Here is a 25,260-nt window from a genome sequence, read left to right on the forward strand (position 1 = left end):
TACATGCACGTGTGTGTGTGTGTGTGTGTGTGTGTGTGTGTGTGTGTGTGTGTGTGTGTGTGAGCATGCATGTGGTTGCCTCCTGATGGAGGTCAGGCCGCCTAAACATAGAAGGGATCCATTTACTGTGTTGTATTATTCACTGGGACCCTGACATAGAAGAACATTGTTCTATAAATACAGTTGGGCGAGTGCGGGATGTTAGGCGGACATTTCAAAGGCATTAAACAATCCTATACCTCTGTATGCATCCCAAATCACTGACTCACGCTGTGTGCTGGTATACCACCTGTCTTGAAATATAATGAAAGCAAAATGCAGTGACCTAGCACTGGTGCTGTGAAGGTGATATTACCAGGTGTTAGGGGTGAAGAAAACATCTCATTTGAACTGTTCTGATCTTATTTTATTAGAAAAGTCCAGTTTATGTTTATTAAAGCAATGCCAGCAATTAAATACTTATTTTATGTATAACAAATAATGACAAATAATAATGATAATGAAACTGCTGGTGACTTTTTCGTTTGGTTGTAAACAAAGCTTTGTAAAAATAAAAAAATAGATCAGATAAAGACGTGATAATAACAAGATATAATCACATTCTATTGAAAAACGCGGCCAGAGCTGGTGTGTGTTCGTATGATTATGTGACCACTGGGGAACATCAGAGCTTTTCCACAACGACAAGGAAGTAGACTAAAAATATGTTTAAACTAAAGACCAGCAAAGCAGAGAACCACTAGAAACATTGGGAATAAGAAGCAGAATAGCTCACACCTAACTTGTTGTGGGGCTGAGTGTTCAATGTACTGATGAAGGGAGCCCTGACATTTTGCTGTCTGTGGGGATAGAGCCACAGCCCACTCTGCTCTCCGGTGGGGTGACCAGAGACAACAGGAACATGTTGTCACCCTCAGAGTGCATCTGACTACACGATAAGCCTCTCTCAGTCTCCTCACCCTGCCAGCCAGGCTACCTGAAAGGGACTGTGAGCCACCAAAAGCAGCCTGAAATGAACATACACTTACCCTTCAGGAGTAGCCTATATGTTGAGGGGGCACAAGGGATAAAGCAATGGGGTGTATATAGTCCTGCACATACAGGGCATATAAAGGGGGTATATGTTTGTGTTTGCGCATGCATGGGTGTGTGAACTTAGATTTCCCTTGTGGAGATGTCTATATGTTGGCTGTGATGCTGGGAGAGTGATGGCAAAGCTTGCAAGCAGATCATCTGTCATGTCAGGTACAAGTGGTAGACAGCATTTAACAGTGCCTCCCTTTATTCTGCACCACACTGACTGAATGGGAACAGCAGAAGAACAATGAGTGCTCCCAGACTGCACTTCAACAAGGGCACTAGCCAACATTGTGTGCACTGTAAATGTGATTTGGGCTGATTAAATGATAGGACTGTATCTGTTTTTCAATGAGAAAGCTGTTTCCTTTTTGAATAATTAATTTGTGTGTGTGTGTCAAGTGGCAACCTCCAGTGCTGAGAAATGAAGCCAACACGAAAGTGCCAAAAACGTCAATTGTTAAAATGGCAATTTGAGGCATAGCTCTAAAAGCGAATCAATCTCCATAGACCCCCATGTTAAAATGCCCAGCTTTACAGCTGAGATAAGCATGTTTACAGCCTGGTGCAAAAGAGTAAGGTATAATTGAGGGATTGGCTGCTTTGAGTGCCAGATGAGGGCCATACCAGGTCGCTAGCTGCTAGCTGTCTGCTCTGCTGCCTCACCAAGGACCACCTTGGCTCTAGCAGCTCTTCGCACATTTTTGGATTAGATTAAAAATGGTCAGAAAATCCCTCCAAAATACCAAATTAAGACACCAAGACCTTGACGAGCACCAAAGAAAAATACATCCTGTGATTTAGACTTTTGGAGATCTCTGCTAAAATAGCATTTTCCGAATCCAATATGCAGAAACTATTTTTAGAATGGGTAAAAACAATACATTATACTACATGCAAAAAACTGCACGTTTTAAAATTGTATGGGATTAAAATATATGGGATTAAATATAAAGTGGGTATATCTGTAAAAGGGAGACTCGTTCAGGTATTTTTAGGTGAGAAGTCAAGGGGCCCTGATGAAAACGGCCAACCTGTTTTTCAAAATAAAAACTCTCCAAAATGTAGCCAAACTTTGGAGCTTTATTTAGCCTCCTTCCCCCACAATCTAGCATAACATTTGTACCAATGGATGCTTTAGGTTGTTTAGCTTTAAAACTGAGCCTACAACCTCTTAGCGTAATGTCGGCCAGGATCTCAGGCGAACCCACCAGTCTGTGGTTTAAGGACACAGAATCTAAATCCAAGTTCAATTTAAAAGATAACTGACAGAGCAACAGCCTCATTTACCCCGTTGCCATATTTGAAGGAATAAATGAGGAGTATTGAATAAAAATTAAGCATGAAAGGCTCCTGTGAGATAGAAAAAAAAACTTCATTTTACACAAGATACACTTAGCAAGAAGAAAAGGTAATCTATAATAAAGCCTATCACAAAATAGGCAGAGAACAACATCTGTAGCAGCAAAAAGGGTGCCCGTTTATTCCCCATAAAAGAACAGCTCATTAGTTTACACAAGCCAGTTGGCACTCACATCAAGATTTAAGTGTCTAAGGAGAAAATAATTGGTTATAAAGGGTTAATCCTATTTTTGTTGTCACCTGCTCCAATGAACTGTCATAACGGCGCTGTCTTTGCCAAGCACAGCCAGCAGGCACACTGCACATGACACTGGGGCTGTGCAGTTGCAGGTGGCTATATTTAGGTGAGGCATGATGTTTTATCAAACTATGGCAGATTTCATCAGAGGAAGAGGCAAATCTCCCTAACCTCAGGCTACAAGAAAACAGACGGATTTACTAAATACCCACAGAGGAGAGAGGTAAAATCTACTGAAAGGAGTCAACCGTACCTAACACTTATAAAAGAGATTCAGAAACAAGATTACAAGTAGTTCTATGGGTGGACATGAAGGTGAGGGTACAGCGTACGGCTTTTCATTCACCTCTAAAGCTCTGTATAGGACTGTTATTCAACGAAGCCAAGAGAAAGACAATGCTAAAGGCAATGTCACATCTGCTGCAGAAGAACATTTTCTAATAGATAGATGTCTGCCCCCTTGAAGATTTGACACTGACAAATGTGAAAGAAGGAGACGCACAACCACCGAATCTAAAAACACAAGAGTGGAGAATGCGATCACTCTGAAATTGAACAGATCTTTTGAATCACAGAGTAACATTTGACAACAACTCAATCTAAGTTTTGAACTTTTACATCAGTACTTATAAACAGCAGGGAAATCAGCCTGTATTGAATATTATTCTCATTTATGATCAACTGACAAACAGAATACAGGTTATTTTGTCTTTAGGTCAAACTCTTGTTATGTTTGAAAATTATTTTGCCTGCATTTGGTCATACTTTTTAATTTCAAACAAAACTCACCTCCCTCTGTCTGTTTGTGGGTCACTTCGTGTCTGGTGCATTATATTTCTCATACTATGATGCCACTGGATTTGGATTTAAAATGATCTTAAACATAGAAATATGTTCTTGCTGCAACTCTTCGTATTTACTCACAGGGTGTATTGCATCAATATTCTGTATTGTATCGCAGCACATTGCTTTAATGACGATTCTCTATTACTGCTTTGAAAGGAATTTGAATCATTCAGTAGCATAATCATCACTAAATTATTTGTTTCTTTCCAGTTTGTCTTCATTCAACATTGGAGCTGTGGGCAGCGATTCAGAGGTCTGGAACCAGGCTAACCATCTTAGGGACACTCACTAAATGCCACAGCGTCGGTCCCAGACCCTCAAGAATATGCCCCAGATCCACTCATTGAAATAAGTCCAGCCTAAATTTGCACTGATGTTTGAATAGCTCACAAGTGTGCGCTTAAGAGCTTTGACTAAATCATGAAATCACCAAAGCCACTTCACAAACTCACCAGTTGTAATCAGAAAGCCAACACAGCTTCCCAGAGTGCAACCTGCTACCTATCTACTCAGAGGGAAAAAATACTGTACACAGGTAGTTAGCTGTCAGCAAACAAATATGCCCACTGTGTGGAAAATACTAGTAGAGAGACAGTGAATGGCAGAGCTGTATTGGAGAAGACACAGAGAGGACACAAAGCTCTCCAGCCAGTTCCGTCAGCATGCACTTATCCTACTAGCATGTGCCAGTATCTGTGCTCCAGCTTTGTTGACCGCCATCCTGCCACTAATTGCATCTGTTTTATCATGATGCCTTGTTATCTCCCACAAGGTCCTTAGGGTCATGTTAAAGGGGTCCCCTGTCAGCCAACCTCAGAGTGTGGCAGAGGAAAGACTGGCCAGTGCCTCCCAACTGAACACAAAGACCCCTCAACGCACCAGTCCGCTGCTCTGCTGGACAGGAGAGAGCCAGAGAGAGAGACAGCAACGGGATTTCTCATAAGATAGATGAAGTGCTAAGATAACGTAATGTCTAAAATAACAGGCGCTAGTCACACTGTACACCATCACCTTATGCCCTTGCTCTGGGCTGCACCAGTATTGAGCCATTTATCTTCACCACTTCAGGTGCTGCAATCAGCAAATGTAGCAGCCACAATGAAAGCCTTTTCTATCCATCTCCAAAACGGTGATCTGAGGTCAAAGGGTGACAAGGAGAGAAGAGATACGAAAAGAGGGAATAAGGGGAGGGAAAATCAGACTCTGTAGAACATAGGACAAAAGGACAGGGACAGCCAAGTGAGGAAGAGTATGAGGACAGATCCATATCAGTCTGATCTTCTGGAAATAGGAGTCGTGACTTTTCTTTCCACACTGTTGTTTTGAGCAACATTACACAAAGGTAGAGGTGAATAAAACCAAAATGAATAGAGCTTAAAAGCTGATGGAAAAGCCTCACTAAGAAGACACTCGGAGCATGAAATCAAATCAAATCGGAGAGGAGATGCTGTTTAGCTGATTTCTGCTGGTCTGCGTGAGTAAGCAAAAGTGAAGGCTTATCTGACTGTTAAACCAAACAGAGCAGGATTTATCATGTTTATTTGTTAGCTCTATAATTTCTCGATTGTACATGCTAAACAGGGTCAGGGTTGGATTTACACACACCAGCTTGGCTACTGCCCCCTATTCAATCAAACACTGGGGAACTGGGGAAAACCTTGGAGTTTCAAAAAAAACTCAACCCTCCGAGTGTTGCCCATGAGGCAGACATCCCATCCAAGAATAGGAAGACTTCACAAGACAGAATGCCATTGCAAACTGGGAAAGGGGAGCTGGGTCTAGATGACCAAGGAAATATGTCTCCTAATCTAGACTCTCCTTCAGACGAGGGCCTGCACAGCCTGAAGAAAGATGGGCCCGTGGATCAGTTCCTCTCAGTGCCGTCTCACTTCTCATGGAATAAACCCAAACCTGGTCATACACCTAAATTTGCTGATATTAAGCAGAAAACGGTGGAAGATTTCGCTAATAACCAACTTTTCTAAATCCAGCTTCATCTCACAGATTCCGTCAACTAATCTAGTTTTGAAACAAAATATTCATGCCGATGTAGAGGACTCGATGGAGAGGATGTGACTGGAAAACTGAAACGTTTTCATCTGTTCAAATGTCAGCAAGTACTTTCTCAACTGGTTGAAAGAACTTTCTGTTGCAATCCATTTGTTCTTTTCTACTTCCTGTTGGTATGTGAGAAAGACTTGGCGACCGTAGTGACAGCAGTAGCAGTGTGGAATAGATTCTTGATGGATTTCATCCTTAACTTGAAAGCTTTTTTAACTTATAGTCAAAAACAGGAGGTGGTGTGACGATAACTGCCTCCCCGTCTTTATTTTTGTGAAATATTAATGCAAGCACTGCTTGGCAAGACAGCAATTGTCATCTATCTTAAAAGCAATTACTAGTGCAAGGCTAAACAATAGACCTTAGTGGTAAGTGTTTTTATAGTGTTGTGAGGTGTCATAAAGATTGGAAACCCTTTTTTGATGTGGGAGAGAAGTGAAAACATTGCAGGGCAGTAAAGGAGTATCAAATAGCACAAAGTATTAATAAAAGGCCTGCTGATATAGAACGCTGCTGTAGGCAAACTTTAAATCTAGCAGTATAAATCTAACTTAGTAACATTGTAGAGTAATACAAGTTACTCTACCCCTTAGTGTTTGGAGGGGAACATACAGGCACAATCTCCACATTAAAGAGTTATGGGTGCTATCCGAAAATCATATCGGAGTTTTTTAGGAGAGCAGTCTGCTGCCCGTTCTCCAATGTTTGCAGCAGGAACTGGTCTGGGAAAAAATAGAGGACATGCTATGAACATAGCAGCCCACCCCCACCCCACCCCTATAGCAGAGAAGAGAGAGCAATCTGTCTTTTACCACTGCATGTCTCATAATCCAGTCATTTGTCGGAGTCTTCTAGACACCCAGCATGTGGCAGGGCCAGGCCAAACACATTGATCCAGGGAAGCATTGCTTGTGACTCACGCCAGCCACACGCAGAGTTCTTTATTCAGCGCACTGGACTCTGGTCCTGTCTGAGTGGAAACCCCACTGTTTCCAAAGTGCTTTAGCCTTCTATACATTCTTACAGAGTACACCTGGAGAGATCATCTAAGGAAATGCCGTCCTCCTGCCATGTCTGTTCTGCATGGATGGCTGGAGAGTTTTATCCTATCAATGGAATGAATAACAGTAAGCTAAGCAAAAAACAGAGGGATGATTGAGACGTAGAAGAATGACACGTCATGACACAGTCTTGTCACAATGCTAACTCTGGTGGTATCTCATGGTCGCCCACCTGAGTCACCTGCACATGTAACTGATTATCGTTTCTGGCACATTCTGCTAATTGGCTCTGAAATGACTAGAACTTGTCTGTGAAGCTGACTTTGTAATGGGGAGTGTCTTATGAGAAATTTAAAGTGACTTTTAATCGAATATTTCTCATATTGTATCCACCCCCCTGGAGCAGCATATCGGGGCCAGTTTGACATCTTGGCCATTTCCTATGTAGGCTGATGGGGGTGAAAAAGCAATTCAATTTCAGAGAGACAGAGGGTGTGAGAATCCACCTGGGACACAAGCATTGCTGAAAAGGTCAACCTGTACTAGATATAACAGAATCTGTGTTAGGGGCAATGAACAGGCTGGGGCTGCAGAGGTCAACACAAGGGAAGTTGAGATGAGATTTGGTAACTGTACTACAAAAACATATGCATGCATAAAAACATAGGGTATCATTTTTGAAAAATAAACACTGAGCAGTCTCTCAGCATACCATTGTTCACTAGCTGATGGGTGAATCTCGGTCAAAATATAGTTGGCAATTAACATTTGAGTTAATTCTGACCTGCATGCGGTGCAAAAGGATGGGCTCAGGTCAAAAACAGTGGGGTACTGAGATCACTTATAATATAAGTGTATTTGGACCCTTGTTGCATTGTAAAAATTAGCAAATCTCAACTATCTGGCTCCTAAATAGGCATGAAGATAAACCAAGAAAAGTTGTTGTAAAAAGGATTCCACCCATGTTTGTGTGTGAACGGCGTGCCTAGACGTGAATGTAAGACATCAGAGAGAATCAATAGCATACAGGAGGTATTTTAACTTTCTTGATTGCTGGAAACCAAGTGATTTTTTCTTCTCAAAGTTTTAATATTTTATGTGTAGTAAATTCATCAGTCATTACGAGAGATAATACTATTTATTCTGGTTATCAATTAGATCATCATGCAGAGGTCTGAATCACTGCAGCACACGTAATCAAAGAATGCCCTCTTGGGTATCATTGGAAGATTACACCTATATGTAATCTGTGTTGATGTTTATTGCTTTTAGAGCAGAGCAGATTACGTGTCAGACTGGAATTAAAAATAAAGTATGTATAATGGCATTTATAACTAGACCAACTATTTGGATGGAAAATAACTGTTACTGTGTCACAGGCCAAATAAAGAAGCATAAGGTAAAGCATCAGTTGCAAATTCAATGTTTATCTCCACAGAGGAAAAATCAGTTGCAGCCCCTTTTGCACAATGAATGTGTTAAGTGTCAGAATGCTCACAAATTCTGCTGTTACCATGTGGACAGGGAAGGTCAACAAGGGTCAAGTGTCAGTTCATTGCATGGAGAAAGTGGGCACTCGGTGTATATAGATATTGTAAGTTGTCTCTTTTCCAAACCAAGGAGTGGTGCTAAAATAACGCCAGAAGCAGAATGTATGAACAGAAACACAGAAAGGTCACTTCAAATGTGATTTGACTACACGGTGATAATTTGTTACGAAATAAATAAATACACATTTTCACCACTAACCACCCTGAAATGTTGAGATGAGTGAAACATATTTACCTCTGGTCAGTGGGGAAATAATCACATCTCTTCAGTGGAAAGATAAATAACTTTGACACTGAAATGTGTGAAGAGGAAAAACTCTTGGCTGACTAGTGTTGTGTATCCACCTGGAGAGATTATAAATTGATGTTGCAGCGCAGAGGATGGTGGTGCAGGAAGGACACACCACATTACATTTGTCAGGTGACCAAAATACATCAAGCATACCAGCTGGGTGACGGCACTTAACAGAAAAGGCTTCCAGCAGGCTTTCCCATTTTCAAAATGTATATGATGTCCAATCAATCAATATAATCTCACCTCGAGATTACCATCACTTTGCCAAGGTTAAACTCAGCTCCTGCCTAATACCTAAAGCTGAATTTAATGACATATCAGGAGGGGGGGAGGGGGGGGGGGGGGAACACTGACATGCGGGAAAAAAAAAAGTGGGAAAGAAAGGCCATTCTCAGTTGTGATCTCGTGTCCTGATTTCACACGCCCACACAAGTGGGCCTGGTGAGGTCACGCGGTACCGTTCAATCATTCTGCCACTATGACAGGCAACATTCCACCCACCGGCCACGCACATCATCCCTGGGCTCCCTCCATTAAATAAATTGTGCTGTAATAATCTCTTGGCTCCTAATATTCGTGGATGAGCACTGCAGCCTATTTTGATTACCCCACTTTCAGGCCCAGCCAGAACCATCTGTAATCCCCATGTTTTACCCTCACTAAATTAAAAGGAGGAATTATTTAATGGAGACCGAAAGGAATAGAGTGTCATTCATCCACTGTCCAAATGTTTTTTTCTCTTCCCATACATAGTAGCACTACAGTAGCCTACAACACCATGGTCCGTGAGGGCACACGCTATGACTCTAAAGCCAGGACTCAATTGATACATCTTTACAAAACGTTTTCATCTCATATGGCTTTTACAATCATCATCATTAAAAGTTGCTGCACTAAAAAAAAAAAAACTGTCAAAATCTATTTCAATGGAGCTCTGAATGTCCAGGCTTCACGTTGCTCTACTACACTAGCACCTCACCTGGACCTTTGTGTAACTCTCACCCACACTACGACTCCTGCCACCGCTACATGAAGGGGAATCACCCGTGCTGCAGCCGTGTATGTTTCTCCATCTTATTTTTCAATAAATCCACCGATGGCAAGCTAGAGGCCCCACGAGACCCAAACAAATCAATAGCAAAACATACTCTCAAATGAACCGTATTCAACTTGACTGAAATTGAGAATGATGTTATTAAATCTGATCCCATACGCTCACAAACACACGGATGCACACGTGCACACTCCAGTACGCCCTGTAGCTGTTGGCAGCTGCTAATACTTGATAAGGATTACAAAGCTAAGATGCACAATTTGTGCAGTATCTCAAATTCATCAAGGAAATAATAACCATGGGATTTATTCCCCCCCCCCCCCCCTGATTCCCCAGAAAATAAAAGCTCTGTCGCAAAAGTCAACACCACTATGCTATTGTGAGAAGCTGTCCAAAAAAGATTTTTTCAATTTGGGCTAATGGTGGACACAAAAACTGCTATGACTCATTGTAGCAAGATAATTAAACATTAACCAGAAACTGGTTTAATTATTTGGCAACATAAATGCTTTCAGGAACACAGTGCACATTTTCCTTTGTCAACACCTTGACTAAATGTTACTTTCCTTTAACTATATCACAGCCTTAATGTGCACATCGGTGACTACATCTGCTCTACTTTTCTTTAATGTATTCTCTGCAAAAAAAAAAAAATAAATAACAGAAGTTGTAAGATGTCTTTTCAGAGGATTTATTTTTTTGCAACTGTCTAGGTAAATGTCTTCTGGGAAACAGAGCTGGATGTGTGGAATAAAATGCTGTTGAAAAAGTGGACTTTACAGAGGGGATGGAAGGATTCGCCTGACTGTTGCAAAGGGATTTAACTGATTGACAGAAACTGCAGGACAGCCGACCCCCCCTCTCTGATAGGGTTGGCAACGCGTTTCTAAAGGAAAAAATAGGGGATTAATATAGCCTTCAGTGCAACAAAAAAGTTCTAATGTGCGACACCTTCTTTTCTATCTCCCCAGGGAAATGTGAAAGACTTTCCAACAGATGTGTCCTCTGGGTTCTGAATCACAAGATAATTAAAAGGCACTTGATGATCAGAGGGATGCATTCTAATATTGCGTTGCATCACTCGTCTAGAACTCTGCACAATGCTGCTGCATTGATAGAATCCACTCAAAAGGCTCTATACAACAGGTAGGAAAAAAATCCCCTGGTTTTCCTCATGCAGATAGAGGATCCATTGTGTGAGAAAAGTATGAATTTGTCAATCAAGCACCGACATATTCTTCAAAAAGGGACAATAAACACTATGACTTTTATCAATCTCTATTTATGACCACGGGCATGCAGCTTCGATAGGTCTCAGCACAGTTTATGGTACAGCAGCTTTTAAAGTCACATTTTGATAGCAGTGACAAGAAAGCATCCAGTGAGGAGCATAGCAGAGGCGGCGGTAATCCCAACACCAATCAATCATATGTATTGTTCAAGTCCTTTCAAACCCTCACAGATATTTCATGGTCAGCATGTGCTTTAAGGACAGTAATAATCGTCCTTATTTAAAAGACTCCAACTGAATCAGTCATTTTAAAAGGAAGGCTTGTGTCCTTTTTTTCCCCAGTTGAAGTTGTCACTGTGGTTAACTGACCACATCTGCTTACTAGATGCTTGTTCATAATCGAACAAGGCTGTTCAGCTTTGGATCTGGAAATGAGGCTGTAGATTGGATTATGATGCCATTTTTAATCCGTCTTTTTCCCTTGCAAGATATTGCTCCTCCCTTGCTTCTTAGCGTTATACAATACTTGACAAGAGCAGATTTTGCTGAATTTCGGAGCAGTGATGACTAGTGAATCCTTGTGACACTCTAATTTGAGTTTATAATGTCAAAGCTTTGATGCAGACATGTGAATAAAACTTTTCGTCTCAGAGACCCTTCTCTTCTCTGGGCCCATTAAAAGGTCCCTCTCATCTCCTTGTGTACTTTAATTACAGCCATCTTGTCCCGTCTCTGATCCTGATTTTGGAGAAAGTAGGCGCTCAAATAGCACGTTTCTCCTTCAGTTCATTAAAAATAAAATACTAGCTGGAACTCATCTCACCACGCCGTGTTAACTCACTGACATGATGTACTATTTATCCCCTATCTCTCATGGAGATTGGTTTCAAATATTATTTGAAGCATTTCATGCTGATAAAAAGGTATCATGCCAACTTCTTTCAGTAATTAATCAATAAACTTGAATATTTGTCAATCAAGGAGTTTATGTATGCTTTGACTTTTTCATGTTGGTCACACAAAACAAAATGTACAAGAATCCTTTCCCATAGTTAGCATAAGCTCAGCCTCAATACTTTTACTCTCCTGATTGAGTACTACGTCTGTGGCACTCAATCAGCAGGGTGATTATGATAGAGTTGAATGACTAAACCACAAGCAAATTGCTCTCAAATCGGCAAAATGTTTAATTATGGTAATATACGGTGGTTGGCTAACCGAATTTTTTAGAGCACTCCCCTCTCAGTGCATTTTCATTATTTTGATAGATCTCAATGAGACTCACACATCCATCTAGTCCACTAAGTGCAGCATGGAGCCCCGTTCCAGCATCTTGCTCAAAGGCCCTCCAAAGCTGATGACTGGTGCCAAATATCTGACCTTTCAGTATCAGGACAGTCTCCCCAAGCCCCAAATCACCCTTCCTCGTGACATTTAACACAGTGAGTAAGAGAGCAGAGGGGGTCAGACGAAACACAACCAGCTGGAAGGAGCATAACAAAAATGACAAACTGTCTAATACATGTCTCACTTCCTGATGATGACCTGTCTAAACTGTGGGTTTGCAAAAAGGATACGCTAATCAGTGTAGTGTTTTAGTATACATATCTACAAATAGTTCCCAGACAATATTATACCCTTGCTTACAGGTTTTGCCTGAGTAGAAACTGGACAAATACTATTTGGAGAGTGACAGATTTCTTAATAAGAAATAAACCAATCACAGACTGGAACCACTAAACAACACAGTTGATCACATGGGTCGGGTTATACCTGAATCAGGGATATGATTTTTCCGAAATCTGGTGTTACAAAAAACAATTATTTCCTTCCTTGAATCCACAAAAAAAAAAAATCTATATTTGGTGTTCGTATATATATATATTTATATATATATATTTATATATATATATATATACACACCACAGTGTATTTGTCCCTTAAACAGGCAAATGTGCCTGTTTTCTATTCTAGAAAGAGTCCACGCCTTTTCCACTGACACCTCAGGCCTATAAGCAAATCGCACTTCAACTCTCATGTCTCTCAAAGTCAGACATCTTGTTCTTGAGGTATGAAAAACACACTTTTGTGGTAAGTGAGTTTCTATATCACATGCCATTAAACCATCATAGCCAATCAAACACCAGGCAGGCTGGACAACATTCAATGACACAGCCAAGGAAGAATACAGTACGTGTAACAATGACAATCTTGCTCCATAAAATGTTACAACAGAATACTCTACATGATTTAAATGATAGGTGCATGTGAACTACATGTAAATGCTAAAGCTTTTAATGAAACCATTTACCTGAATTACTAAATCAGAAGAAAATGCATTAAATTAAAAAGAAGTTAAGTTTCGTTACCTACTTACAATACAGGCTATGAGGTAGTCAAAATAGATGTATTTTCCCCAAATAATTATATTTAATTAGATAGGTTGAAGGAAGCAAATGAAATGAGCACTCTCCAATCAAAACCATACTATTATACGATGCATCTCATAATAGTAAGATCATAACACACAAGTATGTGTACTATAGTGTGTACAGTATGTAGTCCAAGCCACAGCGCTGTTCTGGCAATAAGTAAGTTTGTACAAGCAGCACACTCATTGTCATCTGAGATGCAAAAAAAAGTCCATATGCACATGGACTTGAATGAAAAGCATTGTATGACAACCATTCTAAAATCCTAAAAGCAAGGATGAAGGACCGTATCTAGTCTTGCAGCTAAGAGCCTCCATGTGGCTGTGAATCAGATGTACGTATATGGCCAATAACAAACTCAAGGGCACTGACAAAAGAGCAAATCTGTAGGCCAACAAAAGAGTGCATGGACTCTCTCTCTCTATTCCATTTTGCAGCTGCAGTCTGTCACTTGACAACACTATTAAATGCGGACATAAAATGCATCGATCATTTCAAAATTGCTCTAGAACTTTAACAATTAATCCAAATAAAATTACTTAACCCTGGTATTTTTTGAAAGACCATTTATATAAAAGAAGAAAAATAAAATCAATAAGTAAACCTGTAAAGACTATGTGAAGTGAAGGCCTCATTACTAACCCTAATCAAACTCCCCTTACCACAAGTTTTCTCAAATAAAGAAGAAACCAGTTAAAGGCTTCATTTACGCACCTTTGGATAATATTTTACCAAGATAGGAGAATTGTCCTAATTAGCAAAGGTTGTGTTATCTCTGTGTGTTGTTCCATAGCACAACACAGTACAGGCCTCTATAGTAATATGTCCGTATCCTGAAATAAAAAAATTGAATTAATATACTGTGTTATGGCAATTAAAAAAATGAATAATTTAACTAATTAGTAGCCCGTGAGTGTTTTCATAAAGCAGCAAAGTCAATTGATAACTTTGTCATCTTTTAAAGTGAATGAGTAGAATGAAGCTGAATAAAACAAGGAATGGGCTGCTCTTAAGCTGATGAATATCGTTATAAAAACATCTGGACCTGTAAAAGGCAGCGACGCTCACGTGATGCTTGATTCTAAAACCTTTTGTTGTTCGGAGAGCATGAGCCATACATTTACCTGAAATCACTGTACGGGTGAATTATCCAAAATCCGGCGGATTTAACCCGCTCTTGTTCCCGTTCAACCGCCTTCTCACTTCCAAACATTCTCAGGGAGAACTTGTTGACCCCTGGTTGAAGCATTGCTCCAAGCTGTCTGTGTATGAACCCAGCTTGATATAATCTCTCGTCGTCCGGCAGAATTTGATCAATGCCATCCAACTTTATAAACCCTGGCTGCTGGTCTGTGGAGTCTTTTAGGGTACCCCCGCCACCGCTGGCCCCTTGCGTGCCTTGATCAGGCGGCCCATCACCGATGGCTCCGGGGGGGCTCTCTTCGCTCGGGGTGACATCCCCCTCGGTGATGAGGCGCCTCTCCTCCGCCGAGTCAGAGTCGTGCACATGGCGACTTGTGATGGACGAGAGGCTGCCTCGAAATCTCCGACAATCCCCGTTTGAGCTGGTCTTCATCGGTCTCCCTATGTCCGTCTCCATAATCACAGACTCCCCACTTTTGGTCTCCCCGATGCCTTTGCAGCTTCCCCCAGAGGTCGGCAACGGTGACGGTAGAGGCTTCATCCTAAGACTCTTCCTCCGGGTGTCCTTGTCTGCGTCTTCTCCTTCGCCCATTATAGATGCTTTCTGTCCAATATGCTGTGGCAAACTGTAGAGCCTTTTACGCATGGAGGAGTGTAACCTGTCCATTATGACATTGACACTTGGTGAGGAAATTAAATAAATCCAGATTGTTAGGCTGTATAGTAACGATTATTTCCACCAGCTCCGCGCTCCCTATCTGTTTGCGAGAGCGATCAGTCTGGAGCTAATCTGAATCCCTGAAAGCCTGCTACACATGACATGGACCGCCGTAGCTCTACTGAAACAGATGAAAGATACTCTTTCACATAGTTAGACTACCTGACAGTTTGCATATGTCCTCATGCACAGCCTGGGCGGTCCGCTTGGCCACTGCGTCCCCGATGTACATCTTTGTGCCGTTCAGACATTGTGCGCAAAAGTGGAAAAAACTGCTTGAAAGTCACCTTAGCGTGACATGTGAGGGACGTGCCGACGGACGGTGATACGGAGACGAAGGGAAGGTCATGCACGACGAAGGATGCTCTTTTCACCAGATGTCTTGCCAGCTGCCATCAAAACAACGCGACACAATCACGGAAAATACAGTAGAGCATTCCAGGGACCGCTGACATCACTGATCCATAGTCAGGGTGCGTTTTGGCGAATTGTGAATATTCATGATGCTGATCTATTGGGTTGCCATAGGAGCGAGAACTGCAAATAAGCTCAGCCCACCTTGTTTAAAGGGGAATGCTCTTCCCATTCTTAAAACGCTGTCCTGTTCTCTTAAGTTAAGGTTACAGGTATAGGCAATGCAAACCGATTGTTCAGCCCTGCTGTGGGCTTCACAAAAATACAAATCGCCATATCATCTGTCGGATCCGCTGCGTAATTTGCGCACACAAATATAGTGGAAGCTGGAAAGAAATTGTCTGGGTGTTTTATCAAATAGACCTGCGAGTGACCTCTCAAATGCCAATACATGTAAATAAGTGGGCTGCTGTATACAAAATATGGAGACATAATTTGATTTTATGTGTCCAATTAACTATTTATAATTCACAACACATCAATCTTGCATATCTTGCCACAACACGGTTAAAAAAAATCATAATTTTATAATAAATATATTTACAATATTTCCTTCCATCTAGGCTGATGACAAACAAAAAGCAATAAAGATTTTTTTTAGAATAGAATAATGTAATTTGACATGTGACCTATATATTATGTATTATGATGTGTAATGGCCATTAACGTCCCCAATATTTCCCCCCAAATAATTAAACATTTAACACATGAAAAAGGAGGCACATTCATTGTCAGTGACAGATAGCATGGGTTTATTTCATTCATTCACAATGCCCTCTGTATCCCCCCCATTCAAAAAAGTGAATGAATTGCATCATAGTCACAAATACATTGCTCCCAGTGAGAGTCCTCAGTTGTTTGATTTCAGTACACATATTCAAAGCAGCCCCTTCCCAGAGTTGTATTAATGAAACCACTTCTTGGCTAGGTGCAATTTCAAGGAAATAGAGTAGTAAACAAATAACTACTGTAGAGTTGCAAAACAAAACAAAAAGTAGTTAGCACGTTTAATTTATTCAGTTTGTTGTGAACTTCTTTCAGAGCCATCATTCCTTTTCTTACATACGTCAGTCTGATGTCTTACCTGTGCTGTGCCTCTCTTGTTAGTCAAGTTAGCATCCCAACCTGGGAAGAATAAAAGAGGGAGCGGAGATCAAAATACTGGATGTTGGCTAGCAAACTTCCATGTCTAGCTCAATGCAAACTGCATTGAGCTACATGGCAGACATAGCTGGACCAACAAATCAGCCAGGCCGATACATCTGCCGATTATAGCGTGTCGCAGGTGCAGTATACGTATAATAACAATACTCTATCTATACAGCATTTTTGCTATGCTTTAGCTAAACCAGGAACAGAACTTTCAGGATGGTCATGAAATAAAATTAGACAATTATTCAAAATAAAAGACTCAAAAGTAAAATAAAAAAACAAATAAAAAGCAATAATATTGAAAAGATAAGAAATAGATATAAGTTGGATGATAAGAAACAAGATAATGCAAGACTGAAATGCAAACTATAGGTCTGAGGTAATTTTGGAAACAGTGTCACCTTAGTTTGTCCACCAGAGAGCACAGACAAGTCAAATTCTTTTAACTGTAAAATGTCCCACTCAGTATCTTGGTCACAATAAAAATACAAATCTAAGGGATCTGTATCAAGATTGTTTGTTCACGTTATGTTTACAGTTTTGTGCTTCTCATATATTCTCACATAAGACTTTTCATTGATGACTACAGAGTCACAAAGAAACACGTCTGTGGTTCTAAATTCAATCTGAACTTTGAAAAAAAGTCAAATTTCACAAAACTTAATCTATATGGGAACAATAAATTGTTTCCAAGCTATTGAAATCAAACAAAGATGGCAGCTGATTACTTATTTTGTACAAAGCAAGAAAAATATCAACTTTTAATATGAAAAATATCAAATTAACGAGAAACTAAAAGTGGCACAAACTGGGGCTATACCAACACAGTATGACTACATCACAGCAGGCATATTTATTAATAGCAGAAAAAGAACACAACCCTCCAGGGGTTACCATCGCTCCTTAATATACAACCACCTGTTATCATGTCTTCCAAACGTATTAGGTCCCATTCTGGGACATGAGCCAGCTGTATTTGCCCAAGAGGGAAGGGTGATGCTGTCAAAAGCTCAAAAAGCAAGTGGTCCTTTGCTTTCGTTACACAGTTAGTGACGTTTCAAAACTGTTCCTTCAATACCAAATTTCCTTACCACTATTAGATATTATACCACTATTATACTGTATACATTACAATATATAATATAGTTAGTGTAGTACAATAAGCTTGCACAGTCACATTTTCAAGAGGTTGGATATGCTTTATTTTGCCAATAAAACTAGCCTTCTGTAAAACTTTTTTTTGTATTGCACAATACCAACCAGGCCCCAACTTACAAATACAACTTTGTCAACAGTCTTTTTATCGATACTGTAAATATCTATAGATTTGCTTATCAAATTCAAAATGGGTCTTTGTTGCCAAAGCATCAAATTGCACAGACATGCAGTCTGTCTATTCATCTAACGATACAGAAGTGTTTTGTTGTTTTTTTGGGTAAAACAGGCGCGTGTGGTCGCGCTGCACGTTAACACGCGATCAGACTCGCCCACTTACACTATTTGTAGCACACGGTTGGTTAGCTAGAAAACATATCGACCAAAAACGTCTCCAACGTTACCGGAAATGGCCACTAGTCAGGCATGGAGGTTAAAACGCTATGCGCGTTTCCGTCGAGGCTCTGCAGGAGGAAAGCCTTGGAAGGTAAATACATTTAAAGTTACTGGACCTTCTCATACTAGCTAGCGACCATGAGCTAAAGCTAGTTTTCCTACTGAGCTAACGTTAGCGTCTCGTTGCATCGTCTTTAAACCTCCCCAGTTGAAGGGCTATATTAAGGCTATTATTCTTGCGTGTTACAAGTTGTACCAAAAAATAAATGTTTCAATATAACAATAAGGGACTTTGAATTTGTTGACATGTATGAGTCAAGGGTTTTTGTAGAGGGATATTTGGATCTCTTATCACTCCATAAATCAGAAAATATACTGTCAGACATAACCGCCATGTCTTTAGGGATACAATATTGCATAAATCAGGCTATCAGTCTTTAAAGATATGTATGGTAAAATTGTGAGTAGTGTTTTTTATACATAACCATGACACTTTCCAAATTGATTACCTACACCACAGCTTTTTTTGTATTGAAAGTTTTCTTAAATTGTAATTCTAATGCTCACTTTTGGTGAATTTAGGATAAATCTACAGACGCAAATACACAAAGTGTAGTAAGATGAACACCTACATGTGTATGTTGGACGTTTTCTTTCCACTAGTCTGAGAGAAGGCATGTTCTGGAAGCAACATAGCCCATCCAACATGTTTTTAGAGTTCAAATCAATTAACCGAAAATGCATATTTTGCCAGAATAACAGTCAGAAAACTTAAGTAATTCATTTAGATGTATTAAAATGAGAAAAGCAGCTACAGAAACTAAACAAATAATAATTTAGAACCGTTTCACTTTACGTTAGAGAGACATCATGTTACCTGATAAGAGCTTTGTTTGAAGCAGTTCTGCAGTAATTCCCAGCCCTGTTTCGGTACTCGCATGGTGGTTGATACAAAAACAAAAAACTCACACACACTTCAAGACACAAAAACAGAACTCCAGAAATAGATTGAAAATAAAACGGTAATTTAATCAAAACAATGTGAAAGAGACAGCATCTGTGGCAGCATTTTGACTTGTCAAAGTAGAAAAAGCACAGGAGTTACAAACATTTATAATGGATCCGTTTCTATTATTTACACCTGTGACATGTCAAATGTCTAATGAAAATGCCTGTTTTAACACTTAAGTGAGATACCGTGCGTCAGGCAAAGTGCGCAATTTTTTCCCTTACCCGTTATTCATCTTTTACTTGTCATTTATCCGAGTAGTGTTTTCAGCTGTGAGCTGGGACTGCAGAGATTTAGTGACGCTGTTGTGTCCTGTAACACATTTTGAAGGTCTAGCTTTAAGGATTGTGGTTTTGTCTTAAACAATAACTAACTCATGCACACGTTGGTTTTAACTAAAAACCCTCCAACATGAACAGATAGACCCATTATGAGTTGATCAGGAAAAGTAATCACTCACTTCAACTTTGCACCAGCTAATATTCTCTTTTCTTTTCACCAGATATTTGAGGCAAATGGCAACAAACAAGAAATGTTCCTCACAGTTGTGGAATCTGGATACTTGCTGGTATTGCAAGGACAGGACAGCTTGGTAAGAAGACCGTGTGGCTAGATTTACCATTTCACTTTATGATATGCACACCTGGCTAAGCCTTATTTTCCAGATCCAGCCTTATAAATGTGATCCGTCAGGTTAGAAGGCCTATTCTGACTAACTTCTTTCTTTACAGCTTTCAGAAACTTTAGATGCGATTTAAAAACATACATTTGATTCCCTTCATACATGATTCCAGTGCCATCATGTCACTGTAGAACCATATTATCTTTCAAATGGATGTTATGCATTCATTGTGATTCCTACATACAAAAAGACCTCTGTTTTGGGTTTCAATATGATAATATATATTCTGAATGATTAATAATAGATACAATTTAACTACATTAGATCAACATGATTGTAGTTTAAAATATGAACATAGGTTATTCAAATGTTGACAAAATTAAAGTAGACTTACTGTAGTCTTGTGTATACAGAGAAATCATACTTTTTAAATTTGTGTACAGTCACAATTCGGAAATAGCAGATTTGGACCCAAATACTGATCATGAGGCAGCAAGTGGTGTGCAGTGATTTAATGACACATAATAAACTTACTGATGCAGTCCAAAAACAGGCAGGCAACAGAGGCAAATACAAAATACAAACCAGGAACACCAAAACATCTCAAAGCTAACTCCTCACCAGGAGAGACGACAAACTGACACACAGACTAAATCCACAAGGAGAGCGGAGTGATTAGACACAGGTGGAGCCAATCAGGGCGGGGCCAGACAATCACAAAGGCGGGAAAACGCACAAGGAAAGAAGTAAAACAGAACAGGAGGAGTGAACCTACAAAATACAACAGGAAACAGACAAAACTGTGGTGAATATCAATTCATTTTGGATGTTCACTTACAGAGTTCTAGCTCATAATGACCATAACAATTCCACTCTGGACTGAAGCAGGTGTCACTGCGTTGCATAGGTGTTGCGCTGTACCTTTACTTGAAGCTCTGCAATTCAAAAAAATAAATTGTTGCTTTTGGGAAAGTGCTTGAAATCCTTTAAGGCTGCAGCTGTGATTGTCATGCTCCGACACTAGCAATCTGAAGTATGTCACAGTTGTATTACTGGTTGCCCTCCCCCATATGGAGGTAACATTGAATATGGATTATATTAAATATTAGCAATGCTGCTCCAAATTTGACAGTCCTGCATGGGACGTGACTGCTCTGCCACTCTCTTCAAAGAGTGTACATGTGCCATGGACCTCTACATTTTAGCTTCTGTGTTCATTTGTATGCTGTGTTTTTACTACAGCTTCTCTGTGAATATAAAGAAATGAACAATCTGCATGTTAACGTAAAGACAGTAAAAGTATTTTTCAATTACACCTTTCACAAAACGACGAAAGAAACAGTGCTCCATTCTCTGGGCAGATTTTCTGGGATGTAAATCTGTGAAACAGAAATCTGCTTTCCGGATAAAAGGCTTCGATTGAAGGCCTGATGAAGTATTCTGCTGAAGAGCATGACATTTCTGTTCAAATCTGATGGCATTTGATCACATTGTTTTGGTTGGGTGACGCCAAATGTCCCTCAGAACTTTTTGGGTTACAGGTTCAAAATCAGTAATATTATTTGAAAAATGTTCATGTTCAGGCTCACAGAAAGCTAAAACGCACTTCAGCTTTTTGTTCAGACTTTAAAATATTATATGTGGTAGACAGAGTTTACCTGCCTCGATTCTATTTCTATTTTATATGACATTTGTTGCCCTTTTTGAACATTGGTTTGTTGCCAACCTGGGCACAGCAGAGTGACATGTACATCTTAATTCCACAAATACCAGTTGTGGACAGTCAGGTGAAGAAATAAATTACCAAAGTCACAACCACAAATAATAGGCTTAAGCAGGTAACTCTTATCTATAGGTGTGATACACTGCAGAAATAAGCCGGTAACATTGTAAAAGTAGGACATGATAACATACTAATTATTGTGGCCTTTAGACATAAAATAGTGAACTTCCTGCCCGACAGATGACATAAATGTGACGGACTACTCAATGTCTCATTTAATGGAGTTCTGGCAGGTGACACAACTATCTTGCTGCGCCAGGGTGTCGAGCCACATATTCAGGTCAGCCTGCAGAGAGCTTTCGCCGAGGATGATGGACCGGTCTGTTAGGTTGGTGCAGTGAATGCTCAGGAACGTCTAATAAGGAGAGCTTCGGCCTATAGGCTTCAATAGATATCCCCTCATTTGGTGTTTCGCTGATGATGGTCGAGAGCACTGGTCCAAATACCCAAATGTCTCCAACTGGGTTGGGAGCTGAAGGCCAAGAAATATGATTCACATCATTTTCATATTCCTCAAACCATTCAGTGACCCCTCCTGCCTTGTCTGGACACATCTACATTTGATAGATTTCTACACACATTTATTCAGATTATTCCTTTACTTAATTGCAAACTGTACAGTTGGTCACCGACATTTGCATTAGAATGAAAATTCAAATCCAATAATGTGTTTTCCAAATTGGTATGTAATAAAGCATTTGAATATCCCACAGAAAACAAGCGTATCCAAAAGAAAATCATAAGTCTGTCTTAATTATATACTTACTTGTTTATTTCCATAATTACATTTCCAGAAATATATCTTTTTTGCATTGAAACTTGGGTGAGCTTACTATTACTTAATTATTAATCATAATAATGCTATCAGTTTCAAAGATGTGTGTTATTAAGACTGGATGTGGAATGACTTCCTGCATGGTGCAGTGCCATTATTCAGAGGAATATCCTCTTGATATACCTACATTGTTATTTTCAAAGTCTTAAAAAAAAGCACATTTAACAAAATATGCTGATCACACTGTTAAGCTATTGTTGTTTAATGTGCTTGTTTGATTCCCTGCGTGAAAAAGCTTCCGTAAGCCTCAAAGCTGAGGCTCGCAGGTTATTAAGCAAATAGAGACCCCTGCAGACAGTTTTCGGTAACCATTTTAGAATGAGTGGAAACATGGAGTTGCTTTTACATGGAGCAGTACAAAAGAAGACAATTATACAATCCTAAAAATACCCCAAAAATATTTGATTTCCTGTCCTGGCTGCTGAAACCGTTTGTTCTCTTGTCTTTCCTCAGGATACAATCCCTTTGCTCTGTGGATCCGATTTTCTCAAAGTACACCAGAAATCTGATAACCTGATGTTGCGATATACTGTGATGGTGAGTCTTGAGATGCATTTCAATCCCACATTTGGTAGTATTTTCTCCAGTTATGTCCTAGTACCTTAATTCCCGCTCAAGATCATTACATTTATTATACTATAACTAAATAAAAACAACGACTAGTAGTCTAGATCTGGATTTTATGTGTTTTTTTAATACTGTTTATTCAGGTACTGTGGTGAACGGCATTGCGTGAACATTGCATTTGGATGTCTCCTTGTGTAGAAAATGGTGTTTTCATTGGCACAACTCAGATTGACAAACACAGATTGTGTCATTTTGCAGGGAGAGAGCCGCATGATGAGGATGCAGTTTGATGGAAGTAGCAGGGCCGAGGCAATTAAGGAGTGTTCAAGTGCTGTGGAAAAACTGATGGAGTACACGTCTGTCACCACTCTGGATGACACCCCATTGCCCCCCAATCAGTCCCCCGCTGAGGCCTCTGCACCAGTGATACAGGTTTCCCACTTTACAATTTAGTAAATAAAATGTCTATATTGTAACCAGCATCGTACAGTATTTTGTGAATTAAAAAAGTATCTCAGCATAATTTTAAGTGCCATAATTAAAGTTTTATAGTCCGTACTGATTGCTTAATCAACAGTATCGTGCTTCAGTGCTGTGGTCAGCTTCAGCAGCAGTGGCCATGTTATCCTCACTAGATGGCGCTATTTACAACACTGACTCATCCTTAGAGGTGACATTACAGTTACAGTAGGTCGGCTGAGATAGAGAATACCTTGTACATGAATCAGTAGCCAATCACAATACAATGTATGGTGTCGAATACAGCGTGCCCCACCCTAAACACACACGCACAGACAGGAATGTAGCATACTAATATAATTAATTAACCTCCTTTAAACACCGAAGAAATTGGTTCTTATTGCCTTTAACAGTCAAGTTGTTGATTATCAAGACAAACACTTTTGACTCAAAGCTTATAACAAACAACATAACATGCCAGCATTTAACCAGTTGAAGTTTACACTATAGAGGTGAGATTGTTGGTGCTGTATCATACTAGTCTCCTTCATTTCAGTAGCAGCCTTTCGTTTACTTCTTAAACTTGAAAACACTCAAAGCATACGTTTAATTAGTGTCTGGATACAGAGCAGAACTTAGACCCAGCCAGCTGGCTTACTGCATCTAACATCAAAGGACAGAGGGACGGACTCTGCCGTGGGTTTGAATGTGACCTTTAGTGAACAGACCCACTGAAGGAGTTCACAGAGCACATGAAAGGACTTTGAGGGGTGGTTGTGTTTCAATTAGTAATGAAGCCATTGATTGGCCTCTTGACCCTGTGGAGTCATGCTGGGTCGGTCAAATACTTTTCTTCTTCTTGTGTGTCAGCAGACTTGTCAGGGAAAGGCTGTGGAAGTTGATCCCGAGGTTGTCCAAGGATCATTGTCCATCAAGCGTCTTACCCAGGTAGTGACTGTAAAAACATTGAACATCCTCTGTGCAACATATTATTTGCAATTTTGTGTAACTTTAACTAATGTGCATTAATGTGTTTTTTTTACTTCATGAGATGCAGGGTGTTCAGTTAATTTACTTTTTAAGTATTTGTTGGACCCTCCACAGCACATGTTGGGAGAGACTGCTGTGACTCTACCTCAAGTATATCGCCACGGCTCTTTGGCACAAGGTGACTTGGGGCCCGTCCTGCGTATTTGTCTGCTGGATCCCAGCTTTCCTGCATTCGTGGAGAAAGTGGAAGGGGAGCTGAGGAAACTGCTTCAAGAGTGACGAATCTCAACAAACGCTGAAGGCAGAAAGGTCAATACAGTGTGATTTTGGTATAGTTCGTGTAGGCGGTGCCTCTTGGCGTTGGAATGTTTCTTGCTTGTTTAAAATGTTACACTTTGGTTGTTATTGTGTATATGTGGCCTGAAGATGATGCTTTGATGGTTTGGAATGTGGGTGATTAAAGGAAGAACTTGCAAAGCAATACAAATCTGGATTCAATTTTACATTTTTTATTCAGAAAAAAAAAAATATTGGTCTCACTCATAAGTTTGATCGTGGCTATATACTCTGGTCCCTCTTTTCCCACCTTAATGCAGGTCCATTTCCACCGCAACACACATGGATACATCGTATTGAAAGAGGAGTCATGCAGCTACAGCAGTGAATTTTGCTATGCCAGCTTCCAAGTGATCCCACAATATTAAAGCTTCACTGAGTAAAACAAACTGCCCTCCATATATCTATTTAAGAATACATATTGCATAGGATTATAGCCATGCTATACAGTTAGAGAGGAAAAAAGAAAAAAAAACAATTAATGAAATTGGGAAATATAAAAAAAATACTTTTTAAAGATTTCCTATCATTTGA

General features: G+C 39.9%; 2 protein-coding genes across 2 annotated transcripts in view; one reads left to right on the plus strand and one right to left on the minus strand.

Moving 5' to 3' along the window:
* hcn4 (hyperpolarization activated cyclic nucleotide-gated potassium channel 4) overlaps positions 1-15,750 on the minus strand; it is a 57,882-nt gene extending 42,132 nt beyond the window's left edge. Inside the window, exon 1 of the mRNA XM_076077814.1 lies at positions 14,272-15,750. Within this exon, the coding sequence (XP_075933929.1) occupies positions 14,272-14,957 (686 nt within the window). The 5' untranslated portion in view covers positions 14,958-15,750. The remainder of the gene's footprint in view (positions 1-14,271) is intronic.
* Positions 15,751-18,138: 2,388 nt separating this feature from the next.
* Positions 18,139-24,669, plus strand: rec114 (REC114 meiotic recombination protein). Its single transcript, XM_076077620.1, has 6 exons — positions 18,139-18,216; positions 19,637-19,726; positions 22,828-22,911; positions 23,200-23,373; positions 24,274-24,348; positions 24,505-24,669. The coding sequence occupies exons 1-6, from the start codon at positions 18,139-18,141 to the stop codon at positions 24,667-24,669; spliced, it is 666 nt and encodes a 221-aa protein (XP_075933735.1).
* The last annotated feature ends 591 nt before the right edge of the window (positions 24,670-25,260 follow it).

Source organism: Anarhichas minor, unplaced genomic scaffold, assembly GCF_050575085.1.
Source record: "Anarhichas minor isolate MPS153535 unplaced genomic scaffold, ASM5057508v1 ptg000062l, whole genome shotgun sequence".
Lineage (NCBI taxonomy): Eukaryota > Metazoa > Chordata > Actinopteri > Perciformes > Anarhichadidae > Anarhichas > Anarhichas minor.